The sequence below is a fragment of the Strigops habroptila genome, chromosome 5 (genome assembly GCF_004027225.2).
Source record: "Strigops habroptila isolate Jane chromosome 5, bStrHab1.2.pri, whole genome shotgun sequence".
In the NCBI taxonomy this organism is placed as follows: domain Eukaryota; kingdom Metazoa; phylum Chordata; class Aves; order Psittaciformes; family Psittacidae; genus Strigops; species Strigops habroptila.
Genome location: NC_044281.2, coordinates 38,051,108 through 38,072,532, shown reverse-complemented (window position 1 = coordinate 38,072,532; position 21,425 = coordinate 38,051,108). Strand labels below are relative to the sequence as shown.

The following is a 21,425-nucleotide window of genomic DNA, read 5'->3' as shown; positions in this document are numbered from 1 at the left end:
AGTATGTGGTCAACTTTGCTTCCTTCATGCTCTGCTGGCAGAGATGCATGAAGAATTACTGTCTGTAGGCACCACGTTTGCTTTTTGTGGCTGGCTTTTCCCTGCTGCTCTCCAGGCTTACTTGCACCAAACACCAATGTCCTGCAAACTGTAGAGCCAGCGTTTTCCATACCTGTCAGCCTGGCTTGCTTTGGAGGGGTGGCAACAGATAAGCAGAGCACAAAGGCCCTCAGAACAGCAATTAATAGGAAACAAAGGGAGAAACAGTCCCCATAATGATGCCTTAGTGGAAAAAGTATGGCTTTGTCTTCCAGGATTTCCTTGCAGCTCCTGAGCTATAGGGTTAATTTTGTGAAGAAAGAAGGTGCTGGTTTAAATGCCCGGAAGGTGAGATGTCCCTTTGGTTACACAGATCCCACTGTCCTCAGCTCATTTTTTTTTTTTTACTTGGACATGAGGGCTTTTCTCCTATGTGAAAATCCTAATTTTTGGCAGTGAGATAAAAAGCAGCCCCTGTTTGGGCTGAAAACTTAGTTAGCAGTGAGCATGTCTCCCTGCCCTCACCCCACCAGGAGCTGTATTTGAATCCTGGCTTGAGAGACCTGGCAAAGCCCAGATGGAGCAGCTCCCTGTCTGTAGACATCCCAAAAATCTCTTGCCTTGGCACAAAGAGCAGGGAAAAGCAGTCAAGGAGTGCAGAGAGTTGTGTTAAATGAGTTGCAAAGCCTGTGCTGCAGACAGAGAGGTACCAAAATAGTGATGGAGCACATGCTGTGCTGCTGCGAGGTGTGGTCCAGCTCAGTGCAGGGCAGATGCATCCTTCTACTGATCCCTCCCCGACTCTCTTGCTGGGCAGTCTCTGGATGAAAGGGGAGCAGTGGCTAGGATGGTGCCTGCATTCACACAGCCTGGCTTTCTGGGACTTTTTGTCCAAATTAAGTGTGAATCGTGTAGGAAAAATACATAGTATGCACGCAGCTGGCTTTCCCCCTCCTCGGCGCTGCTGCCTCTTTGGCTGAGTGGAGTGGTTTTATTAATTTTTCCACATTTCAGCTGTGTTGAAGTGTCAGAATTTCCTGAATTCCTGTGGGAGTTGGAGCTTTTTACCCAGTGGTGGTGGAGGAGCCTTTTACCCGGGGTGATGGGGGGTTCCCCTTAGCGAGGCTGGTGCCAGGCCAGTGGGGCCAGTTCATCTCTCCCATAGCCTGCGGAGACACAGAAGATCTGGGAAAAAGACTTCACCTTCTGTGAGCTGGCAGAAATGAGTTTGGTGTTTTCCTTAAAAGAAAAAAAATATATAAAAGGCCATTTTCTAGATTGGGAATTACCTTCACCAAGAGCTGCAGACAGCATCTTGTGTTAGAAATATTAGTAATGATAGTTCCACCTTGCCAGATTTCGTTTGATTTGGTGTTATTAAACCAAATAAAATCGGGGGCAGGAAGCACATGGCAAATTGATCATTGAGGATGTGATTGACCTCTTGGCAAGAGCCCAGGGAAAGCTTACTGTGGCTTTTTGGGTGGTGTCTGGCCTCTCTTGCTGCCTCCCTGTAGTTAGAACCTTCTCAAAATGCTGAAATACAACCTGAGCTGCTCCTTTTTAAGGCTGAGCAGGTTTGTGCATGCCTCTTGCAATCTTGGTTTTGGTTTCTTTTTTTAATTTATTTTTGTAAATGCCAAGGTGACTGCTGTGGTTTCTGTTTCATTTATGAGGCTAGTCTGATCAGGTGTGCACACAAGTCCTTGTGGTATCCACTTTGCCCGTCAGTCGCTGCTGGAATCAGCAGTGTGTGGATCCTGCCATTGGGGGAAAGCATGGGTGAGAAAGTCTTGGCTGCTTTGTTTCTTGAGCCATATATAATTAGTCATGAGCTATGGAGCAGAGCAAACCCAAGTGGGCTGTGGCTCGGGACCAGGTTCTTTCATATTTTAATCCAGCCTTGCCCCAGCAGGGCAGCACAGCTTTCCTCTGGCCACCTGACTCAGCAAGTCCTGGCTTTTGCCGTAAACCCATAAATCGGCTTTGGGTGCCTTGTCCTGAAACGTTTTCATGGCAGGGCTGCGAGGGGGTAGTGGTGTCCCAGAAGACCTTCTCCTGGGACAGGGGTTGCTTATTGAGCTGGCAGGCTGAAAAAAGATGCTGGCCAGGGTAGCGTGCCGGGTGCTTTTGGGTAGTAGGAGTGCTGCTCCACCCCAAATTTGTGGTGATGTGCAAGCTGGAAGCATGTTAGTTAGTGGGAAATTATCAGCGTCATTCATGTGTATAAAATCCAAGTGTGTTTGTGATGCCTCTTTGAGACGCCCAGCACTCTGCCCTTCATAGCTACTCATTTTTGTGTTAAGCAGTGGATACCCACCTGCTCTTATCATATAATAAAGATCAACACCTTAAACCTGCCCCATCACCATGGACTTGCCCAGCCATCACCTGACCTTCGAGTTGACTCCTTGGCTTGATCTCTGCCTTAATCACCACCACCTTGCCTGGTGCTCCAGACTTCTGGTTGAACTTGGCAGTGATTTTCGTCTCCTTGGCTGGGGGTGGCTGGAGAGGTCCTGCCCTGGTGACCTGAACGTCTCCAGTGGGAAGGACCTGAGATACGTGTGTCAGGCAAGTTGATCCTAGCACAACTGCCTGTACTTAGATTCCTCAGGAAGGAGGTAAAACAAAACCAGCCAAAGACCTGCTTTCCAGAGGACTTAAGCATCTAATAAAACCCAAGTGGAGCAGGAAATTTGATGAAGTCTAACAGAGCCAGATTGGCTGATGCCACCATGAATGCATTGGTACGTGAATGAGAAGGGGATCCAATGACCCTGGCAGGCTTGGAAGAGCCCCAGCTTTGCCTGGTTGTTTACAGAGCCTAGCTTATGTCTTCATACTGCTCTGTGCAGTATATATATAAATTTTCTATTTTATTTGATGAGAACAGTTCTAATACCCCAGCCCTGCTGAGGACTTCAGTAGGTACATGCTGTTGAAGGCTTTGCTGTGTAAGATCAGATCCGTATGTTCTGTCTGTGCTTTCCAGCTATTCAACAGCAGGCAGCAGCGGGCAGTGCCAGAGGAAGGAGAGCGTGCGTGCGCAATGGAGGGAACTGTGAAAAATGCCGGGCTGGGAGGGGCTGCCCGTGGGATGGAAGCCAAATCCCAGTGATCATTTTGCTTCCCTGAGGTCCGAGCTGGCTGGCGCTGCGGGGTATGAGTGCTCAGGCTGATGTAAGGGAGATTTGGTGGGAGCTTGGTGTTAATTAGGAGCAGATTGGTAGCCAGGAGAACATTACCAGTGATGTTTGCCCTTTCATTCATCTTCCCCTTGTTGGGGAGGTGTAGTCATAATGCTTTCCAGCTTCTCTTCTGAAGGGATTTCCCTGTGTTAATTCCCAAGCACTCCATGGGGCAGAGATGATGGTTTCTTTTTCCTACCTTCTTGCTGTGACTGCAGACTTGTTGGTGAAATGGCAGATTTCCTTCCCGGCACCACGGGCATGGGCATGGTGTAGGGAGGTGAGGTGGTGTGGGAGTCTGTGCAGCCTGTACCCCCTCATGTGCAGGGTTAGGCAGAAAAGCTCATCACTGATGGGAAGGAATGGAGTTTCCTAGCCATATAAAGACATAACTGGAACTGTGTCCAGTTTTTTGTTGGTTGGAGTCATTCTTTGTTCCCCGTTCTCCCCCCCTTTTTTTTCATCTACAGGGGAAATAAAGAGTCGTCATACGTGAACATGGTAATGGATCCATCCCAGTGTCATGGAATAGCAACAAGACACTCAGTTTATTTGGGATGCTTTTTCCCTTTGGATTCATGCATGTTCTGCATCAATCTTTAATGAGTATACTGAGTGTGCATGTACACGTATGTGTATATAAAAACACATCTTTTTTTCCCCCTTTCTTTATTTCTTTGTGGAGTCCAGGCTGGCCTGATTCGGACAGACAGCAACGAGTTCTTCATCGAGCCCCTGGAGAGGGGGCAGCAGGAGACAGAGGAGCATGGGAGAGCCCACGTGGTGTACCGCCGGTCAGCCATCCGGCAGGATGGCGCTGAGCCCCATGAGGACCTCCACCCTGAAGGTAGGGGCTGCTGGAGCTCAATCTTTACCAGCAATTTATAATAGCTATTTCGTGTGGGGAGAAGACTTTCCTCTCCGCTTGCCCTCTGGCTTGTACATCTTGCCCTATGGCTTTAGGATGGCTTTACCTGCCAGTTGGGTCATCAGTGAGAAGAGAGGAAAGAAAATGCTGGGCTTTTGCTGGGAACTTTGAAATTCTTCAGATTTGGTTAAAATTGGATGAATTACATATATGAGTTATTCTTCCTCTTCATCAAAGAGGTAGAATTTCCCAGGTGTGTGTGACCAGGCCCATGGATGCTCACATCAGCCTTGGGATGGGAAGCAGAGCTGGGACTTGTGAGCGAAAGGGTCAGGAGGAGGTGGGCTTGGTCCGACTTTGCTGCGGCTGTGGCTTGGAGATGTAGGTGCTGCAGTCTTAGTAAAAGCCCTTCCTTTTCCCGGTGTTCACAATTCATGTCACTTTTCTAGTGCCTTGTCCATTTTCCTTTTCCCTTCTTCTTTGCCTTGAAGGAGAAAATGTCCCTTTTTTTTTCCAATAGCATCACTTAGCTCTGTGCTGCACTCTGTGCACATAAATCGCCTGCTGACTTCCCCTCTTACCCACGCAAAGCCAAGCGCACCCAGAAGTGTTTACAAGTGTGGGGTCAACGGTGTGCAAAAGCACTCTATAAACCTATTTATATTTATGCAGAGGCATTAATCTTCCCAGTATTTACTCACCTCTAGTGGCACCATAGTGAGCACCCCCCGATTTTTAAAAAAGTATAAAAGTTTTGCAGGATGTGCTTGTTGCTTTTGTAGCATCACTAATGGAATTGAGAGTTTCAAAGGCACTACTAGGTTATGGGGTGAAGGATGTGATGAAGGATGGAGGATGCTCTGGCTGCAGCTGTCTGCTCTCAAGGAGCAGCCCTCAGCTTCTCAGGCGTCCTCCCCAGCTGTCCACCACCTCCCCGGGTGTCCCACCACCATCCAACGGACAGTGTAGGACCATCATCTCATAGATGTGTCTTTTAGTGCTGGTGGTCCCATTTCAGAGCCATTTCCCCCCTACAGAGCAATATGGATCAGTGACCTGGTTGGAATTAAATATCCTATTTATTTTTCCCGCTGAATTTATATTTTTTTGGAGTGTCGCCGTGGTGTCAGGTCACCTCAATGGCTGTTTCTTTTTCTGCCTCCCATGCCTTGCTCAGCGCCCGGTGTGCGGGTGGGTGATCTCCCCAACTCTCTGGAGCTCATGACGGAGCAGCTGGGGGACGTGGAGCGCAAGAGGCGCCATGCCAGGAAGGACGACTACAACATCGAGGTCTTGCTGGCAGTGGACGACTCGGTTGTACGCTTCCATGGGAAGGAGCATGTCCAGAACTACGTCCTCACCCTCATGAACATAGTAAGGCTTGGCTGTGGGGGGCCGTGGCTCCCACCCCTCCCTTGGTTTACTGCTTTTCTCATGCTGAAAATCTGTTATCCTGGAAAAAAAGAGGGCTGGGGGAGAAAGTGCTGCAGGAAGGGCTGGCTGTGCATTCACACAGCCATCTCTGGCATTTAATAGTGGCAGCTGGAGTGGTGGAAAGCAGAGCCCTTGTACGTTCCTCTCCACCACTTTCCCCTGGCCAGTGGCAGGGTCTGGTGTGGTGGTTGCTGTCACTCTCTGTCACCTAAGTCCAAGAGCATCTTCTGTATCTCCTGGCTAAGACCATCTCCTCCTCATCACTGAAATCTCAACAAATGCTAGGAAAGAGAATGGTTGTTGATTTTTTTTTTTTTGTAATTATGATGTTTATTTTGAATAATATTTGTTGACTGGGGAAAGATTTTTATAGATTTTCAGTTTTTTCTTGGAAGACCTGGGCACCTTGAGGATTAGTCAGACGTGTTTGAAAAGGAGTTTATATCAGCTTTACAGCAAGCCTGCTTCTGCACCTCTCCTCACCCAGTGGCACAGGGAAGCCTGTGCTGATTCCCTGCACAGCTTTTCTTTCCTTTTTAAGATAAAAATGTGCATATTCCCCAAGTCCTGAGAGATGTGGAAGGATCAATATTTATTCAGCCAGTCATCTTGTGGGAGGTTTGCTCTGCTGGCACCTGAACGTCTGCAAATAGGGTCAGTGTTCAAAAATCTCTCTTGTGTGCTTTCCCATTTTTGTTTTGTTTTCCATGCTTTATGCTCGCCTCTATTTATTTATTTTTATTTAAGTACTCTTTTGCATGGTTATGGAAAGTGTTTGAAAGGCACAACCAGCTGAGAAATAACCAAGCTATAAAGATGCTTTTGCTTTTTGGTTGCTTGTTTGGGTTTTCTTTGGACATTATTTCTGCCATAGTAGACAAGCTCAGAGCTATATTGCCAGTAACGAAGGAGAGATTATCAACATAAGGGGTAAGGATTTGCAAGATTAGAGGCCAAGTGTAACGTGGACGATCCCTAGTAGAAAAGATGTTGGTTTTAAAAAGCTAATGCCTTCATTGCAACATTTTATTCTCCAGTGCGTTATCCCGATGCCTGTGGTCGGATGCTCTCAGCATCACTTCAATTAACTCTCTGAAAGTTTCTCCCGTTTGCTTATTAAATCCTTCTGCAAGGGGGAAGCCACAGGGTTGCCTATTCTGACCCCAGGCTCTTCCCACATTACGGGAGTCGGAGATGATGTCATTTTCCCTTTCCGATCTGGGGGGACAGACAGTTTGAGCGCCTGGGGATTGTCAGCTCTAATCAAAAGGTTGGTTTTCAGGCGCATTTCATGGTTTATACCCCGCGGGCAGGACTTTTCAGGGAGTGAATGTGCGGGATGCTGTGCTGGGAGAAGGGAGGACCGCTGCTATTCAAGTAAAGGCAGCACTGCAGACTTTAATGAATTAAATAAAGCGGGGGAAAAGCAGCATCAATAAAAGGGGGGAAAACCAGGATAATGCATGCAACAAATACTTCCCCCAAGTATTATTTCCTTCTATATGTTCTTCCCCCACCCCTTTCCCCTTTTTTCTTTCTGTGTTTAGTGTGTTTTCTTTCCAGCTTTGCTGTGACCTCCATCCGCCTCCTCTTGGCGCCTCCTCGTTTCCTTACCGGCTCGGATTGCCTTAAAATACCTGATTCAGCAGAAAAAAACCCTGCTTTCTGGCCTGGATGGCAGAGGGAGAGAAAGAAGAGGGTGCTGGGGTTGGCAGGGAGGAGTGTGCTGGGACCACACAGCTGAACACTGATCCCATTAGTTGGAGGCAAGGGGAAGGAGGAGAGGCTTGGCCAGCCCTCTAACGAGGAAAGGACTAAGTGAGCTGGGCTGGAGTACACCAGGGAGGTGCTGCATGGGAGCCAGCTGGGAAAGCTTCCAGGAGTTTTATCAAGATATATCCCAAGGAAAGGGGGCAGCGAGCTTGGAAGTTGATAATAAATGTTACTGTCCTTTGCTGGGGTGCCAATTGGGTGCCAAGTGGGTTGTGGGACCTGTACCCCTTCCTGGTGCTGCGCAGGCTCAACTTAAAATGGCGCTGCTGTAGGTAGGGTCCCAGGGCTCTCCCTGAGACACAAATCCTTTTATTAAGAACTTGGTGTCAGCTGAAGCTCAGTGATAAATAATTCATCACAGAGAATTTTTTTTAATAACTCAGCCCCTTATTTTGTTGCCAGAAATGTGGATACCAGGCTTTTCATTAAACAGCGCTGTGTCCATCCTGGGAAGCTGACATGAGGATGACTGCTCCTTTTGTGCACCTAAGAGTTTCCCTGCAGGCTACCTTCCTCGCTAGCTCCCAGCCTGCATTCCCAGCCTGCCATTCCCTTCTTGGCTCAGAGACTGCCAGAGGATTTTGGGTCAGGTTGGAGTGAGTGGGAAACACATCCTTTGCCATTGCTTGCTGTGCACGCTGGAGAAGGTGCATCTGAGCAGATCTCACAACTCTGAGCCGAGCATCACTGTATCCACCCTAGCAAAACCTGGCATCCTCCCTGACACTGGGCTTTTGAGATGAACATTTGGTGATGTGGCAGCTGGGGGAAGCTGTTCCCCTGTCTACCTTGCTGCCCGTGGCAGGGATTGCGATGCTGTCGAAGCAAAACCAGGGTCCTCCAGCCACCGTGACTGCTGTGTGTGAGTGCTGAAGAGTGGGAGAAGGGGTGGGAACCAGGAGGGGATCCAGCACCCTGTAAGGGGAAGAGGAGAGGAAATGTTTTATGTCCCACTTTGTTTTTCAGCCTCTTGTCATTCAGTTGGAATCCTTGGTTTTCTCCTCTGGATTTCCCACTGCTCACCCCCCTCTAGGCTGGGGCTGGTCCCACTCAGAGGAGACCAACCAAGCTGTCGACTATTTTAAGCCTTGCCCTGGTGTCAACTGGTTTGTTGGGGTTTGTGTAGGATACTGCTCATGATTTGGTTAAGGATGCAAAGGTACTTGTTGTTTTCCCATTGTTTCAGGTTTCTAGGGAAACCCTGTGAGTCAGAGCCCTCTCCATGCTGGAACTTGCCTGTCCCCTCTGGCACATTGGCGGAATTATTGTTCCCAAGGGCTGAGCGACAGAGTGCTACTGAGACTGTGGAGCAGAGGGTTAGGGAAAAAAAAAATCAAACCTCTGGCTTTAGTTTTAACCTGGGATTATCTAAAAAGCCAAGCCACAGCATGGATTGCTCGAGACACTGATTTGGTGCTGTTTCAGGAGGGCGGCCAGTCTAAAATAATGGGCAAATTACAGTCCTTCTGGTGTATGGGTTTTTTTTGGTGGGTCATGAGCCATCTTGCTAACTAATAGTAACAAAAAATACCTCTGATATCTCTTACACACGCTATTTCCCACCACCTATATAGGCTTATGTGTTTGTTGCTATGTTTTTGGGACAACATAGCCTGTTGTGTAGAGAGCTGTGATAAAATCTAGAGTCTTGCTCTGCAGGGCAAACCTCCCCTTTCCTCCATTCCTTTGCATTGAAAATGTAGATGATGTGGGTCAGCCCTTACAGAGGTGTTCATGGGGTGTGCATCCCTACAGGGGATGCAAGCGTGTGTAGCAAGCCTGATAATGTGGTCAGGGGACTTTTGCCTCTGTTCCTAGCCCCTTAGTACCAGAAATCAGGCTTGGAGTGAATCCACCAGCATGAAAATTGAGTGAGGGAATAAAAGAAAGGAGCTTAAGGATGACTTGGCTGTTCTGAGTGAGCGATCTGGGGTTTTGAAATGTCAGCTATTCTGCTGGTTTGGCAAATTCTTCTCGTGTCTCTCTCTTTGTTTTCTTTCCCTGAAGAACAGTGAGGTCTAGACATTTCCAGTGCGGTTTGCTGTTGAGATCTTGCGTCTGGGGCTGCAGACTGAGGGCTGGCCAGAGGCTTGCAGGGATTTAGGTAGGCAGCCTTGCTCACTCCCTGAGCCAGTGGGGGTCTGGGGGAGGGTCCATGCACTTGGCGAATTTACCGAGCATTTCAGAGAGGATGAAAAGGGTTTTCGTGTTCATTTCATTCTTTGTAAAGCATTATCATTGTCCCCTTGGCATTTCAGGCTGGGGCTTTGGAGTTGCCTATGGGGGGTGCATGTGTGTGTGTGTCCGTCCCATGGGCTGGTTGTCCTTGCTGTTTTGCCCTTAATGCATATCTAGCTTGAAGGGCTGTGCTGGTTTAGGTGAAAAAAAAAATAAATCCTCTTTTAAATGAAATAGGAGAGCATTTCTTATCAGGTTACAGTATTAAACAGGCTGGGCATCTAACCATGTGGGCGAGAGGGATAAGATCTTTATCCCATCTGTCTTCAGGAAAGCAGGTCCCTTTACTGGAGCCCTTTGCTGAGCAGGTATTTTCTGGGGGGATTTTCTCTGAAGACATTGACTCACTTAATGGCATCCGCAGAGGGCAGGGAGAGTGGTGCCAAGGCTGCAAACCGCTCTCTGGGCCAATTTCCATACCCTCTGCTGGCTTGAACCAGCTCCAAGGCGGGCCGATGGGGAGCAGGCAGGTGATGCTTGCCCCCTCTAGCTCCATCCCCACTTCTTCTTGCACAGGCGTAGTGGCACTGCTGGCCCTGCTGATGCTCCCCCCCCCAGAAACTTGGGGACTTTGGGGTCACAGCCACCACAGCAGCAAGCGCCAAGCCCTTTGGATTTTTTTTCTTTCTTGATCAATTATTTATATCTAGGTATTAAGGGAAGTCTGTAGCCTTGGGCAGTCTGGTTCCACATCTGCTTTCTGAATTAACTGTAAAGGTTGCTGCCAAGCTGGTATCTGTTAGGTACAGATCCTAGCCTAAATTGCTGCCCTCACCTAGACAAAACAGGGGCTTGTGTTTAGGGTTAACCCTTTGGTTCAGAGGCTGGAGCGGTATCTACTCCCTGCTAGCTGGAGGAGAGTGGGGTTTAGCACTGCTTTAAAAGGAAGATTTAGGGGAGTAAATCCCATCTTAAAATAATACAGCTTCTTGTGTCTTAGTCCCTTAATGAGCTGTTTCTAAGCTGCTCGTGGTCCTGCACTGTCTGTAGCTGGTTCTCCAGCAAGGCTGGGGAAGAATGTGCTGTGCTGGGAGGGTGTTGATGAGTTTATTTATCAATGTCTGTGGAAAGTATTGCTGTTCCCAAAGCTGGGAACTGTTTGCAGGCACCACTGGTGGGAAAAGACATTGCTGAGAGGAGGTCTGCATGGTAGGGCTGCTGGCACAGAGCAAAGCTCTTGTCCCGACAGCACCTCTTCTCGTGCACCTTCTTTCCCTGGATGTGACCCTTCGCTTCCTTTGCTGGCTGGGGCTGCCATGCAGCAGGTTGTTGTGGAGCATCCTTTCCTGCTGCTTGTGGGGTCTGCTGAGCATCCTGCCAAAAATCCTGTGCAGCCAGGAAGGGAGAGGTCAGTGCTGCTCTCTTGGATGCTTCAAGTCCCAGCAAGGTCAGGCAAGTGGCTTGGCTGGGAGTTCTGCCTGGCAGAAAGTCCATAAGGCAGGAATATGGTTCATCCCAATGGATTGAGGGGTTCTCGGGAGCAGGGAGCAAGCAGCAAAGTGCCAGTGGATGTTGCTGAGGTGCTGACTGAAGCAGACGCTTAATGGTACCCCAGTTCTTGACAAGTGCTGGTGGTGAAGGAAAATGCATAAGGACATTGGAAGGTGAAGGAAATGGCCATCTTTTCTTTCTTGTTCCCTGAACCACCCACCAGGTCTGGTAGGTGGTTCAGGGCATAACTTATTTTTCATTTCTCTCTCTCTTCCCCCATTTCTCACCCTTTTGTATTGCCTATCAGAGGACATTCATTAAGGCTGAAATATTCTCTAAAGGGTCAAACTCCTGATGTGGAACTTCTCAGATCTGCTAACATTTAATCATGGATGCCAAAGCCTCCTACACCCCAACCCCAGGGCTGAGCGTGACCCCCTGTGATGCTGCAGCTCATTGCTGGGATGGATGCTTCGTAATTTGGTGGGACTGTAGGTCTGAGTAACTTTGCAAGTGGGAGCCCAGCTGCAGCACTGCACGACCTTCTTGCTGTCTGCACACATCCCAAAAAGGATTAGCATTGGAAGAAATCCATTGTATTCTCATTATTCTTACAAAATGCCTTTAAAAGGTACTGGTGCAGCGCGAGGGAGCATCCCAATCGACATAAGCAGGGGTGAGCTGAGGATGGGTTGCACAGTGTTATCTTTCCAAGCTGATGAAGAAATTACCCCGCAGGGCTTGCGGATTGTGCATCCAAAGGGATGCATTAATGGGGAAAGGCTGGTGATTTATTTATTGATTGATTGTTTTTTTTTCTTTTTTTTAATTTTGTTTTGTTTTAATCAATTTTGCTGCATTCAAGTTGTGGCAGGCTCAGGACCTGCATTACCTCTTTGTAAAGCTTGGAGCTGCTCCATGGGAGTATTAGTTGTCATGGAGAAACGTTAATGCTGGGTCTTTGGATTTTAAAATGGCTCAAGTGGGTATTTCAAACAGATACACAGCCTATAAATCAGGGGGCTCATAAAGCACTCGTGCAGTCTGGAAAACGGCTGACTTGGATTTGGGCAGCAGTAAAGGGGTAGTTGTCACCCAACCCTCCACTTCAAATACAAGCTTAAAAAAAAATCAAAAAAAAAAAAAAAGAGGAATGGAGGAAAAAAATAAAAGACCTCCATAAATCTGGCTTTCTGATATTCAGCTAGTCTGGAGAGCTATGACAGAGCTGAAGCAAATTATTTCTCTCTTGCAGAAAGCTGAAAAAGTATATTTTAATTTAAACAATTCTAGTCAATATTAAAAATGGTTTAAATTTTACTTCCTTGACTTCTGCAGTGAACCCCCATTCTTGTCAGTGTTCGTTTTGGAGACTTTTGGGGAATAAGAAAGTCCTGTTCTCTAAAAATTCTTTTTTTTTTCCCCGGGGCTGTATTTTCACATGTGCTTTGCAGGTGGGTGAAGGCTGGTGCAGGATCTCCTGCGCTTGCATGGGTTTATGGCTGCCAGTTCAGTGCCTCTTTTGGTGTCTGGCTGTCACTATGCTGAGCTCGCAGGGACCCTTCTTATCTGGAAGTCTCCTTCTCTTGTTTGTTCATCCTAGAAACTCATAAGGAAAAGGTTATAGCTCATCATTTCCTTTGAAAAGTCATTTTTAATAGCCGATGTTGATAGATACCTTACTGACTCACGAGCCCTCCCTGTTCTTTTCATTGTGTTGTCTTCTCCTGGGGTTTCCGAAGCAGTAGGTCAAATTTGACTCACTGGTATAACTGAGTAATGCCCTTGCTTTCATATGATCACTCGCCTCTCCCCAAAAAGCCATTTTTTTCTTTCCACCAAACACAAGGATGCTGGAGTCCAAAGCGTTTCCTTCCATCTGAGGAATTCATACTCTGAATGGGGCAATGGATCATTGCAAGATACTTGGTGGCGGAGGCAGCCCCAGTGGGAAACACAGCCCTCCTCCGCTCTCTTGATGGGTGATGTCATTGGCTGTCTGAGCCACCCATCCTGGGGAAATTTGGCTTATTGCAGCCTGGCTTTTTGTCTTTATGGGTTTTACACGGGGGAAAACGGTAATAATAAAAAAAAGAAAAAGCTGGGGAGATGAGATCTTTGCACCTGGTTTTGTGTGGCCTTGGAAAGCAGGGTAGGATGCTGAACGTGGGAACGTGAAGGACAGGAGGGGCTTGAGAGCTGGAATTATCTTAACTTCTCTGTTTCATTTCCCTCCCTTCTTCAGGTGGATGAAATTTATCATGACGAGTCCCTGGGTGTTCACATCAACATTGTGCTGGTCAGGATGATCATGGTGGGATACCGCCAGGTAAATACAGTGCTTGGACATGATGAGAAGGAGACACTATTCAGGCTGGCCCCTGCTTTCTGGCTGCTTTCCTGGCTCTAGCCCTGCCCCATGAGGAAAGGAGGGTTGCTGCAATGCAGTGTAGGCGCAGCAGGCAGCTGCTGCTTCTCCCAACGCTGGCAAGAGTGAAGTGACACCATGGCTTAGAGTCTCGTCGCTGTAATATTTACCACTTAGGTAAGGCCTGGCTTGGAAGAATGTGGCTGTTCAGGTCAGCTGTCGAAGCCCAAGTGACAACTGTGCTGAGCAGGGATGAATTTGAACCCTCATCTGGCTGGTTTCTGGAGCCTGAAGGTCTGGAGAGCCCCATAGCTGCTCAGCCCCAGGGCAAAGATTGGTCCCTGGAGAGAAGGCAGTTGACTGTGATTGGCCTTTATCTGCTTGCTCTGGGGTGTGGGAAGGACCATGAGAGGCTTCCTCAGAAGCTCAGGGGTGACAGTAGATTATGAGATTAAGGTGGCTTCCCAAGTTGGTAGGAGCTGGATATTAGTGAGGAGAAGCCAAGGCCAGGATCTCCTGTGTCCCAGCCTTGACTTGGTAGCCCTGGAAGGTTTTGCTGGCTGTCCTGCAGCTCTCAGGTGGCGTGGGCATGGACAGAAAAAATGTGGGAAGGTTTCGTGTGGTTTCTCAGGTTGCATTTATATTTTTAAGGCTCGTTTGAGCACAGCAGCCAGAAGATTTTCTTTAAAACAATTTGATTTGCTGTAGTTTTTCTGGCAAGCCCCTATCCTACATGAAGCATTTTAGCAAGTGACTCAACACGGTGATGTCTCTGTGTGTGATCCACAAATAAGACCCATGAGGTCTTGGAAAAAGCCCTGCTTGTTACAGAAATCTGCTTGGCTGGAAGAAACCCAGTGCATCCTAGAGACTCAGGAAAGGTTTTCAGGGGCAGGGACAAGGACAGAGGCTGGCTCATTTTTGGAGGCTTCTGGGGGACCAGGAACATCATCTCCATGCAGGAAACCCAGTAATCCTCCCAGCGGTGGGAGTTCCTCCCAGTGGTGTTTGTGCTCTGGGCTGGAGGATGATATATGGAGGGGAAGGGATTCAGAGCTGTGGTGTTATAGCCAGTAACCAAAGAGGAGAACCGAAAGGCTCTGTTTAGTATGATTTATCCTCCCAAAAGCCTGCGCTGGAGGCAGCTGCTTTGTCTGCTACATTGCTGCTTGGGTTCCAGGGATGATGTAGGAAGTAATGAGCAGATGGTTGAATCCAGGCGAGATCTCAGCTCACCACTGCTTAGGTCTCATGCTTCCTGAGCAAGTCCTCCTGCAGCTTTTTGTCTCCCACCTTGCGCTTGGTAGGATGAAACCTCTGTGCCTTCCAGTCAGGGGCCAGGGGAAGGTAGCCACTGCTGTGGTTCAGTGAGTACCTGCCTGAGAGTGTAATTTATTTTATAGAACATAATTTATAGGGCATAATTTTGCAAAATACTAATATTGAACAACAACAACAACAACAACAAAAAAAAAAGATGAAGGACAAGGTGACAGCTATGAAACAGTCCTGGACACTCCCACCTGCTTTCTACTAGAGTCTTGGTCTCTGTGTGTCAAGTTTTACAGGGGAGCATTGCTCTGCTTACTGCTGAGCATCACCATCTTGTGAAGCCTTGATGAGGAGCTTGTGCAGGAGCTGGGAATCTGAATCCTCTTTGCTTCCCAGCTGCTATCTTCTTTTGTATACCGCTGCCCCAAGCACTCCTGTGACCAGAGAGGGTCGTATACCCTCTTGTACAAGACCACATCCATTTGTGGGAGTGATTTGTTTGGTGGTTTTAAATCTAAAAAAGTGCAAGATGCCTTGCAGATGCCAAGTGGGACTTCCTTGCTTCTAATGATGCAAAAGCACTGCTTAGTAGTCTTTCCAACCCCAAAACTCTTGTTGCAGGTTCCTTCTCCTCCACTAACTTACCCATCTCTTTTTATTCTTCTTTTTTTTAATTCTTCACCCAGTCAGTCAGCCTGATAGAGCGAGGGAACCCATCTCGGAGCTTGGAGCAGGTCTGCCGCTGGGCTCACTCACAGCAGCGCTCCGACCCGGAGCATGCCGAGTACCACGACCATGCTGTATTTCTCACCAGGCAAGATTTTGGTCCCGCAGGTATGCAAGGTACTGTACTTATCTCGATCAGGTATGTGCAGTTTGCTGGGGGAAAGCCAGCAAGGGGAGAGGATTTCATGCAAACACAATCTGATTCTTGGCCAGCAGGGTCCAGAAAAAGGTTATAAAAATTGGTATTTTTTTAATGTGAGGTAGAAGAACAGAATTAATCCAGAGCATCAACCTGAACAGATAAAAAAATCATCTTTATTAGTTCTGCCCTTATTGTGGATTCATGCACCAAACCTGCACTTGTCCCAAAGTGCCTTAAAAAGTTTAAAAATAACATAAAAAAGATAGAAAGCCACAGGGAGCTTCACAGGGCCAGTCAGTCCTTTCTGTCCTCTGGAGGACCTTTACAATCTGGTTTTACGTGGGTCGGTTTATTGGTCCTCTTGGGACTTGGGCTTGGGGGCATTGAGTAAACCCTGGCCCAAAGAAGATGTCTTACTGCAGTCTGCAGGGGCAATGGCAATAGTCCTCTCACCCTTCCGGTGCAGGGGCTGTGCTGACATGGTCTGAGAATTTAAGAGATCTAGGCAAAAAAACCAAAAAAATTTTCAGGAAAAACTTCTGGTGTTTCACGGCTCCGGTAAAAATGCAGAAAAGCCACGCCGGTGGAAAGATGAATTTCCCATCAGGAGGTTCCATTTCATGCCACGAACATGCTGGTAGTGTCACACTGATTTATAGCACAAGTCCTTCTGGTGCGCATGGGAGGAAGGAGAGATAGAGAAGGAGTCCTGTCCACAACTTGATTACCTCCCTGAAAAGGGTCTCCCCACAGCTGGGGATGAACCACAGGAGATATCCAGCTGGAAGCCCTCTTGGACGTGATGTTGATCTGCAAAGAGCAGACCTTGGGTTATGCCAACAACCTCCCTGCTGAGCCATTGACCTGCCTGGGGCTCCTTGTCTGGTGAAATACCAGGTTTTGTTTCGTTTTTCTAGACCCTTCCTGGCAAAGTGACTGTGTCCAAAGGCATTGGTGAGAGGACCTTTTCTGGCATGTTGGCAAAAGAGGCTCACTGAACTCCCCCTTGGTGGGAAGGAGTCATGAGATTGATAGAGTAGCCCTGCTGTAGGTGTGCTTGTTCCAGCTCCTTCCCATTTTCTCTGTGGATCTGGCTCCCTGCTTTTCACACATCTCTGGGATGGAGGTTTGCTTTCTGTAGAAGTCCCTGTGGCTGCTGTGTCCTTTCCTGGCCGTGTTGCATGGCACAAGATGCAGGTGCTTCTCACCCACTGGGAAGTGCCCTCTCACTGGGCTGTTGGAATAGTAACACTTTGCTCACTGTTTCCTCTTTTCCTCAAAACAAAGTCCTTTTAGATCCCTTTTGCCCCTTTTCAGCTCAGGGCTACATGCAATGAAGGACCAGACTGTGGCACCTCCAATACTTGCTCATGGCACATGTTTGCTGATGGTATCTTACGTGGCTTGCTGAGGTGATGGCAAATGCCCGCTGGCTTCTTTAGCCAATGCTGTATGTGTATGTGCTGGTTGGGAAGTGTCTGCCATGCTCATACATGTCCTGAAGCTGAGCTGAAGGCAGAGGTGGTCCTGCCCCAAAGACCCTACAGCCCAAATCAACAAGCCAGGAGAAAGAAAGCCAATGAGTATGAAGTCTCCCAAGTCCCAGGGGCCTGGGAATGGAGCCTAAATGCCAAGCCTGTGCTTAGCTTGATGCCTCATCGCTCCTTACACTTCTGCGCCCAATAAGTAATGGAGACAGGGCTGAATCTGACTCATTAACCTGCGCTGTCCTCTTAGCCCGGGCTATTTCCATGTCAGCAAGCCAACCATGCTCCATCATCACATCCCCACCATACATTGCTTGTACCTATTCCTGTGTCGTGCCACCTCCCCTTGGCTAGTAAACCAGACCAGCATCTGGTCTAGCTCAGCACTGGATGCAAGCCCTTGCAAAGCGTTGCAGTCTTGTGGGCTAGCTCTTTGTTCCACGTCCAAGCTGAGCCCTTAGGAGGTTTACAAAAACTTCTTGGTGCTGGCAAGAGCCCTGCTAATGGCATCTCTTGATGGGGATAGGAGCAATCACAGCCAATGTGGAGAAATTCTGAGAAGCTGATGCTATTGTTGCTTTGGGAATCAAGGGAAGCTGGAAGGTGTGAAAGGGAAGCTCTGGGAGGGACAGCTGAGCTGTGCTGCCGTCACACATGGGTTGCAAATAAACCCCTGCCCTCAAAAGAGAAATGCCTCTTGGTGGTGGCAGATAGGTTGTAAATTTCTGGCCCAGGTTGAAGGATGCTTTTGCTTAGATTTAATTTGTTTCCCTGTAATCACCTACAGTTGGCCTTTGAGCACGCTGGTGGTCCATGTAGAAGGTCAGAGGGTCCAAAAGCAGGTAGGAAGTGTCCATAAAGAAGAATAAAGTGCGTTTGGAGGACGCAAGAGACTGACTGGTGTCTTGCCGGTATGGTGAGGACATATGCTTCTCGTGTGTGTGTCTATTAAGTGTTTGCAGGCTAATCTAGTCTTCACCAATTATTTTCCAGGTAGTTACTTCTTGCCATCGTTATCCTGTGGAAAGGCCATTACACTCCTTCCAGTTCTCACTGAAGTCTTAGTTATGAGAGGGTAGTGTTTGCCTTCTTGAACATCCACATTTTCATATTCCTTTGTCCCATCTCGCGTCCAGACAGCCAGAGCCTCTTTGGTTGGGAATTTGTCCTGTTTTCATCCTAGACAAACTATATTTGCTCTCCCCTTATACAGAAAACTTTCCACATCTTAACTCTTTCTTGTGGAAAGTTTCATGGGGGAATCCTTTAAAATGAGCTATCCAGAATTTGACTCATTACTGTATGGTTAAACCCAATTATCTGATTCTCTCTCTCAAGGTCTTAGTTTGGCCTGTTACCTTTTGCTTTCCTGTTGACTGCGTTATCCACTGAGCATGTCATTTCTTCACTTTCTTTCTTAAGATGTTTTAGTTTATTTGTTCATTGAAGTAAGTCTCATTGTCCACTTGAATGTGGGGAGGAAGATGGAAAACAAATGCTTCCCTCATTAAATAAAACCCCATAATGAGAATTGGGTGTTTATTTAATCTTGGGCTTTTTGCTCGGTAGCTTGGGTTCACCCGACTTCCTCACTTGGAGCATAGGCAAAAATGCATCCATTGCTTTCCACAAAATACTGTGTGAATGAGCCCTTCAAAGGCTTGTGTCTGGGCTTGTTTTGAAAAATTAAATTATGATGATGAGAGAAGTTTCCTTTAGAAGTTCCAGAGCAGATGGTCACCCTGGAAGATCTCTGCTCAGCTGATAAATAGAAATATTAAGGGAAACACTTGCCCCAAACCCTCTTGGTTTTGCTTTATGCCTGGTGTGCTGGTAACTTCTGGGTGTCCAGTAGTGCAGCAGCAACCCATCTCTTGTCCCATCAGGCATCCGATCCACTCAGTGCAGCCACAAAATCAACTACTGTTGACTTCAGGGCAGATCTGTAGGAAGCCTTTTATTTTTTGCTTTAATCTATTGTCCTTGGCCAGCTGTGGTGCTGGGACCCACTCGCTTGTTCAGCTTGGGAATTAAGCTGAGAGCAATCCCAATTTCTCTCCACCCTCTTCCAGGGCAATTAGTCATGAACTAATTGTGGGCTTGGTGTGGCCCACAAGGATGGTGGCACATGGGCTCCGTGGACCTGGTGTTTTGGCCAGGGTGTGTGCAGGAGGGCAGGCGTAGGGGTGTGCATCCACCCTAAGCTCATCAGGACCCCTCTCCTACTGCAGCTCTGCATCCCTGTTGGCTCCCTGAGCTTTCCTCTTCGAGCATCCCTATCCCCAGGGCAGAGTTCTCCAGCATGGTCCTGTTCTGCTTTTGCTGCTTGGACCTGTAAGTCCTTCCTTCACTAACTTCATATCCCTTGATGCCAAAAAGGGTCAGTCTTAAAAAATAAAAAAAATAAATTGGAAAGTAAATTCTAGAAGGTGCCAAGGGATTAATTGACTTGGGCAGAAATAATGTGGGAAGCAAAATAATCCAAAATTGAGATGATGCATTGCTGAATGGTGGGGGAAGGCTTCTCTGCCCGCAGCTGCCCCACTGCACTGCACTTGATCGAGGGCTGGGGGCTGGGGAGGTGCATGGTCCTCCCCAGCTCTGTTTAGTGGGAGGGTGCACCCTTGCCTCGGGCTGGTGTGGGTGCATGTGTGGGTGCATCGCAGGGGTCCCCCATAGCCTTCAGTGAGCGAGGCTGTATTTTTGGTGGGGCTCTGGGGGACATCTTGTGCCTTTCATTCTCTTTCTTCCTTTCTTCTTTATGTTTTTTTAATAAAGGTGAATGTGGGGAATGCTGTTTCTGGGCTGGGTGGTGGTGGTCACCAGCACCGATAAAGCACCCATGGGTCCCCTTGCTGGCCCAGGTATATTGGCATGAAAGCAGAGAGATATCAGTGAGCCTCAGCATAACCCCAGCCTGCTTTTGGCACTGGCAGCCTGGATGGTCATACTGATGAGGAGGTCATTGGGCTGCTGTCCAAGTGACCAGCTTCTCCTCCTCAGCACCTTCCTCTTTATTTTCTCCTCCTGTTGCAGTGAAGCCAGGCTGCAGGGTTTGGTTTTGGTGTGGTTTTTTAATGTTTTATTTTTTCACCCCCCTCTCAAAGGTTTTCTCTCTCCTCTCTTCCTTCGTCCTTCCCTTATCTCTTGCCCCAGGCTATGCACCGGTGACAGGGATGTGCCACCCACTCCGCAGCTGCACCCTCAACCATGAAGATGGCTTCTCCTCGGCATTCGTTGTTGCCCATGAGACTGGCCATGTGTAAGTCATGGGACAGAGGTAGCTGTCCCCTTCTTTGGTGGGAAAAGGCATGGTGGTACCCCTTTCTTTGCAAAAGGGACTTTCTGCTGGTGCAAACGTATGTACCACTGTGGCACCTAATGGGCTGCTGTAAATCGCCCAGGAACCTGGCTTTACAGTGGCTTTTTCCACCAGGTTAGGCATGGAGCATGATGGCCAGGGCAATCGCTGCGCTGATGAGACCAGCATGGGGAGCATCATGGCACCACTGGTCCAGGCTGCCTTCCATCGCTACCACTGGTCCCGCTGCAGCAAGCAGGAGCTCAACCGCTACATTCAGTAAGTCAGTTTTAACTAAGAGGGGCTGTTCTCCCTTCAGATGATGACAGTGCCTGCATTTTCTACCCAGCAGCTCCTGCATGAAGCAAGCAGTGGACAGATCCCCATTGGGACTGCTTGTTTTGGCCAGAACAGTAAAAATGGGTCTTTGGGAAGTTATTTTCCCTTTTTCTTCTACTAACATCTTTGATTCCTTGCTCGAGTCTGAATTCATTTTGGGCTGCGGGGGCTGGAGGCAAATAGGAGCCTGATGAAAGCTGGAATGGTCAACAGAGCAGTAGTTTGAAGCTCTGTGCTGGTGGAGCCCAGATCCAGACCTCAGATATTTTTGCCATTTGCTTTGGGCAGCCTGTGTGGTTTCCCCTTTAGGCTTTAATACGTTCTGTGTTGCATAATAACAAGGTGTAGAAACGGGCCAGGAGGTTTCTGTGTGTTGGGGCCAAAAAGAGTAGCAGGAAAGCAGGTGGCAGTGGTAGTACCCATTAGTGCCAAGGTGCTCTTTTCCCTACGAGCTGCAGGCAGCGGAGGGATGCTTGTCTTTAGGGGACTCTGCACAGCTGGTCTTTGCTGGACACATGTTTTCCAGTGGTGGATAGTTAGCATCAGCACCAAGATAATTCAGATTTCTCAATATCTGAATTGGAGAGACAGCTGGAGGTGAGGGAGGGCGTGAAGAAGGAAAACCCTCCATGTCTGACTGTTTTGCCTCTGCCCTGCATCTCTGCAGCTCTTATGACTGCCTCCTGGATGACCCCTTTGAGCACCAGTGGCCCACATTACCCGAGCTGCCAGGCATTAACTACTCCATGGACGAGCAGTGCCGCTTCGACTTCGGAGTGGGCTACAAAACGTGCACTGCGGTGAGTAGGGGTTGCA

The 21,425-nt window shown here is 48.2% G+C and overlaps 1 protein-coding gene across 3 annotated transcripts in view; it reads left to right on the top strand.

Moving 5' to 3' along the window:
* The window catches only part of ADAMTS14 (ADAM metallopeptidase with thrombospondin type 1 motif 14), a 36,686-nt gene that overhangs the window by 4,000 nt on the left and 11,261 nt on the right, over positions 1 to 21,425 (top strand). For 2 of the 3 annotated variants that reach the window (XM_030487667.2, XM_030487665.2), the window contains exons 3-9: positions 3,921 to 4,077; positions 5,276 to 5,472; positions 13,220 to 13,303; positions 15,301 to 15,457; positions 20,126 to 20,231; positions 20,406 to 20,549; positions 21,277 to 21,409. In XM_030487667.2, the coding sequence (XP_030343527.1) occupies positions 3,921 to 4,077; positions 5,276 to 5,472; positions 13,220 to 13,303; positions 15,301 to 15,457; positions 20,126 to 20,231; positions 20,406 to 20,549; positions 21,277 to 21,409 (978 nt within the window). The remainder of the gene's footprint in view (positions 1 to 3,920; positions 4,078 to 5,275; positions 5,473 to 13,219; positions 13,304 to 15,300; positions 15,458 to 20,125; positions 20,232 to 20,405; positions 20,550 to 21,276; positions 21,410 to 21,425) is intronic. The other variant, XM_030487666.1, reaches the window with a different exon arrangement.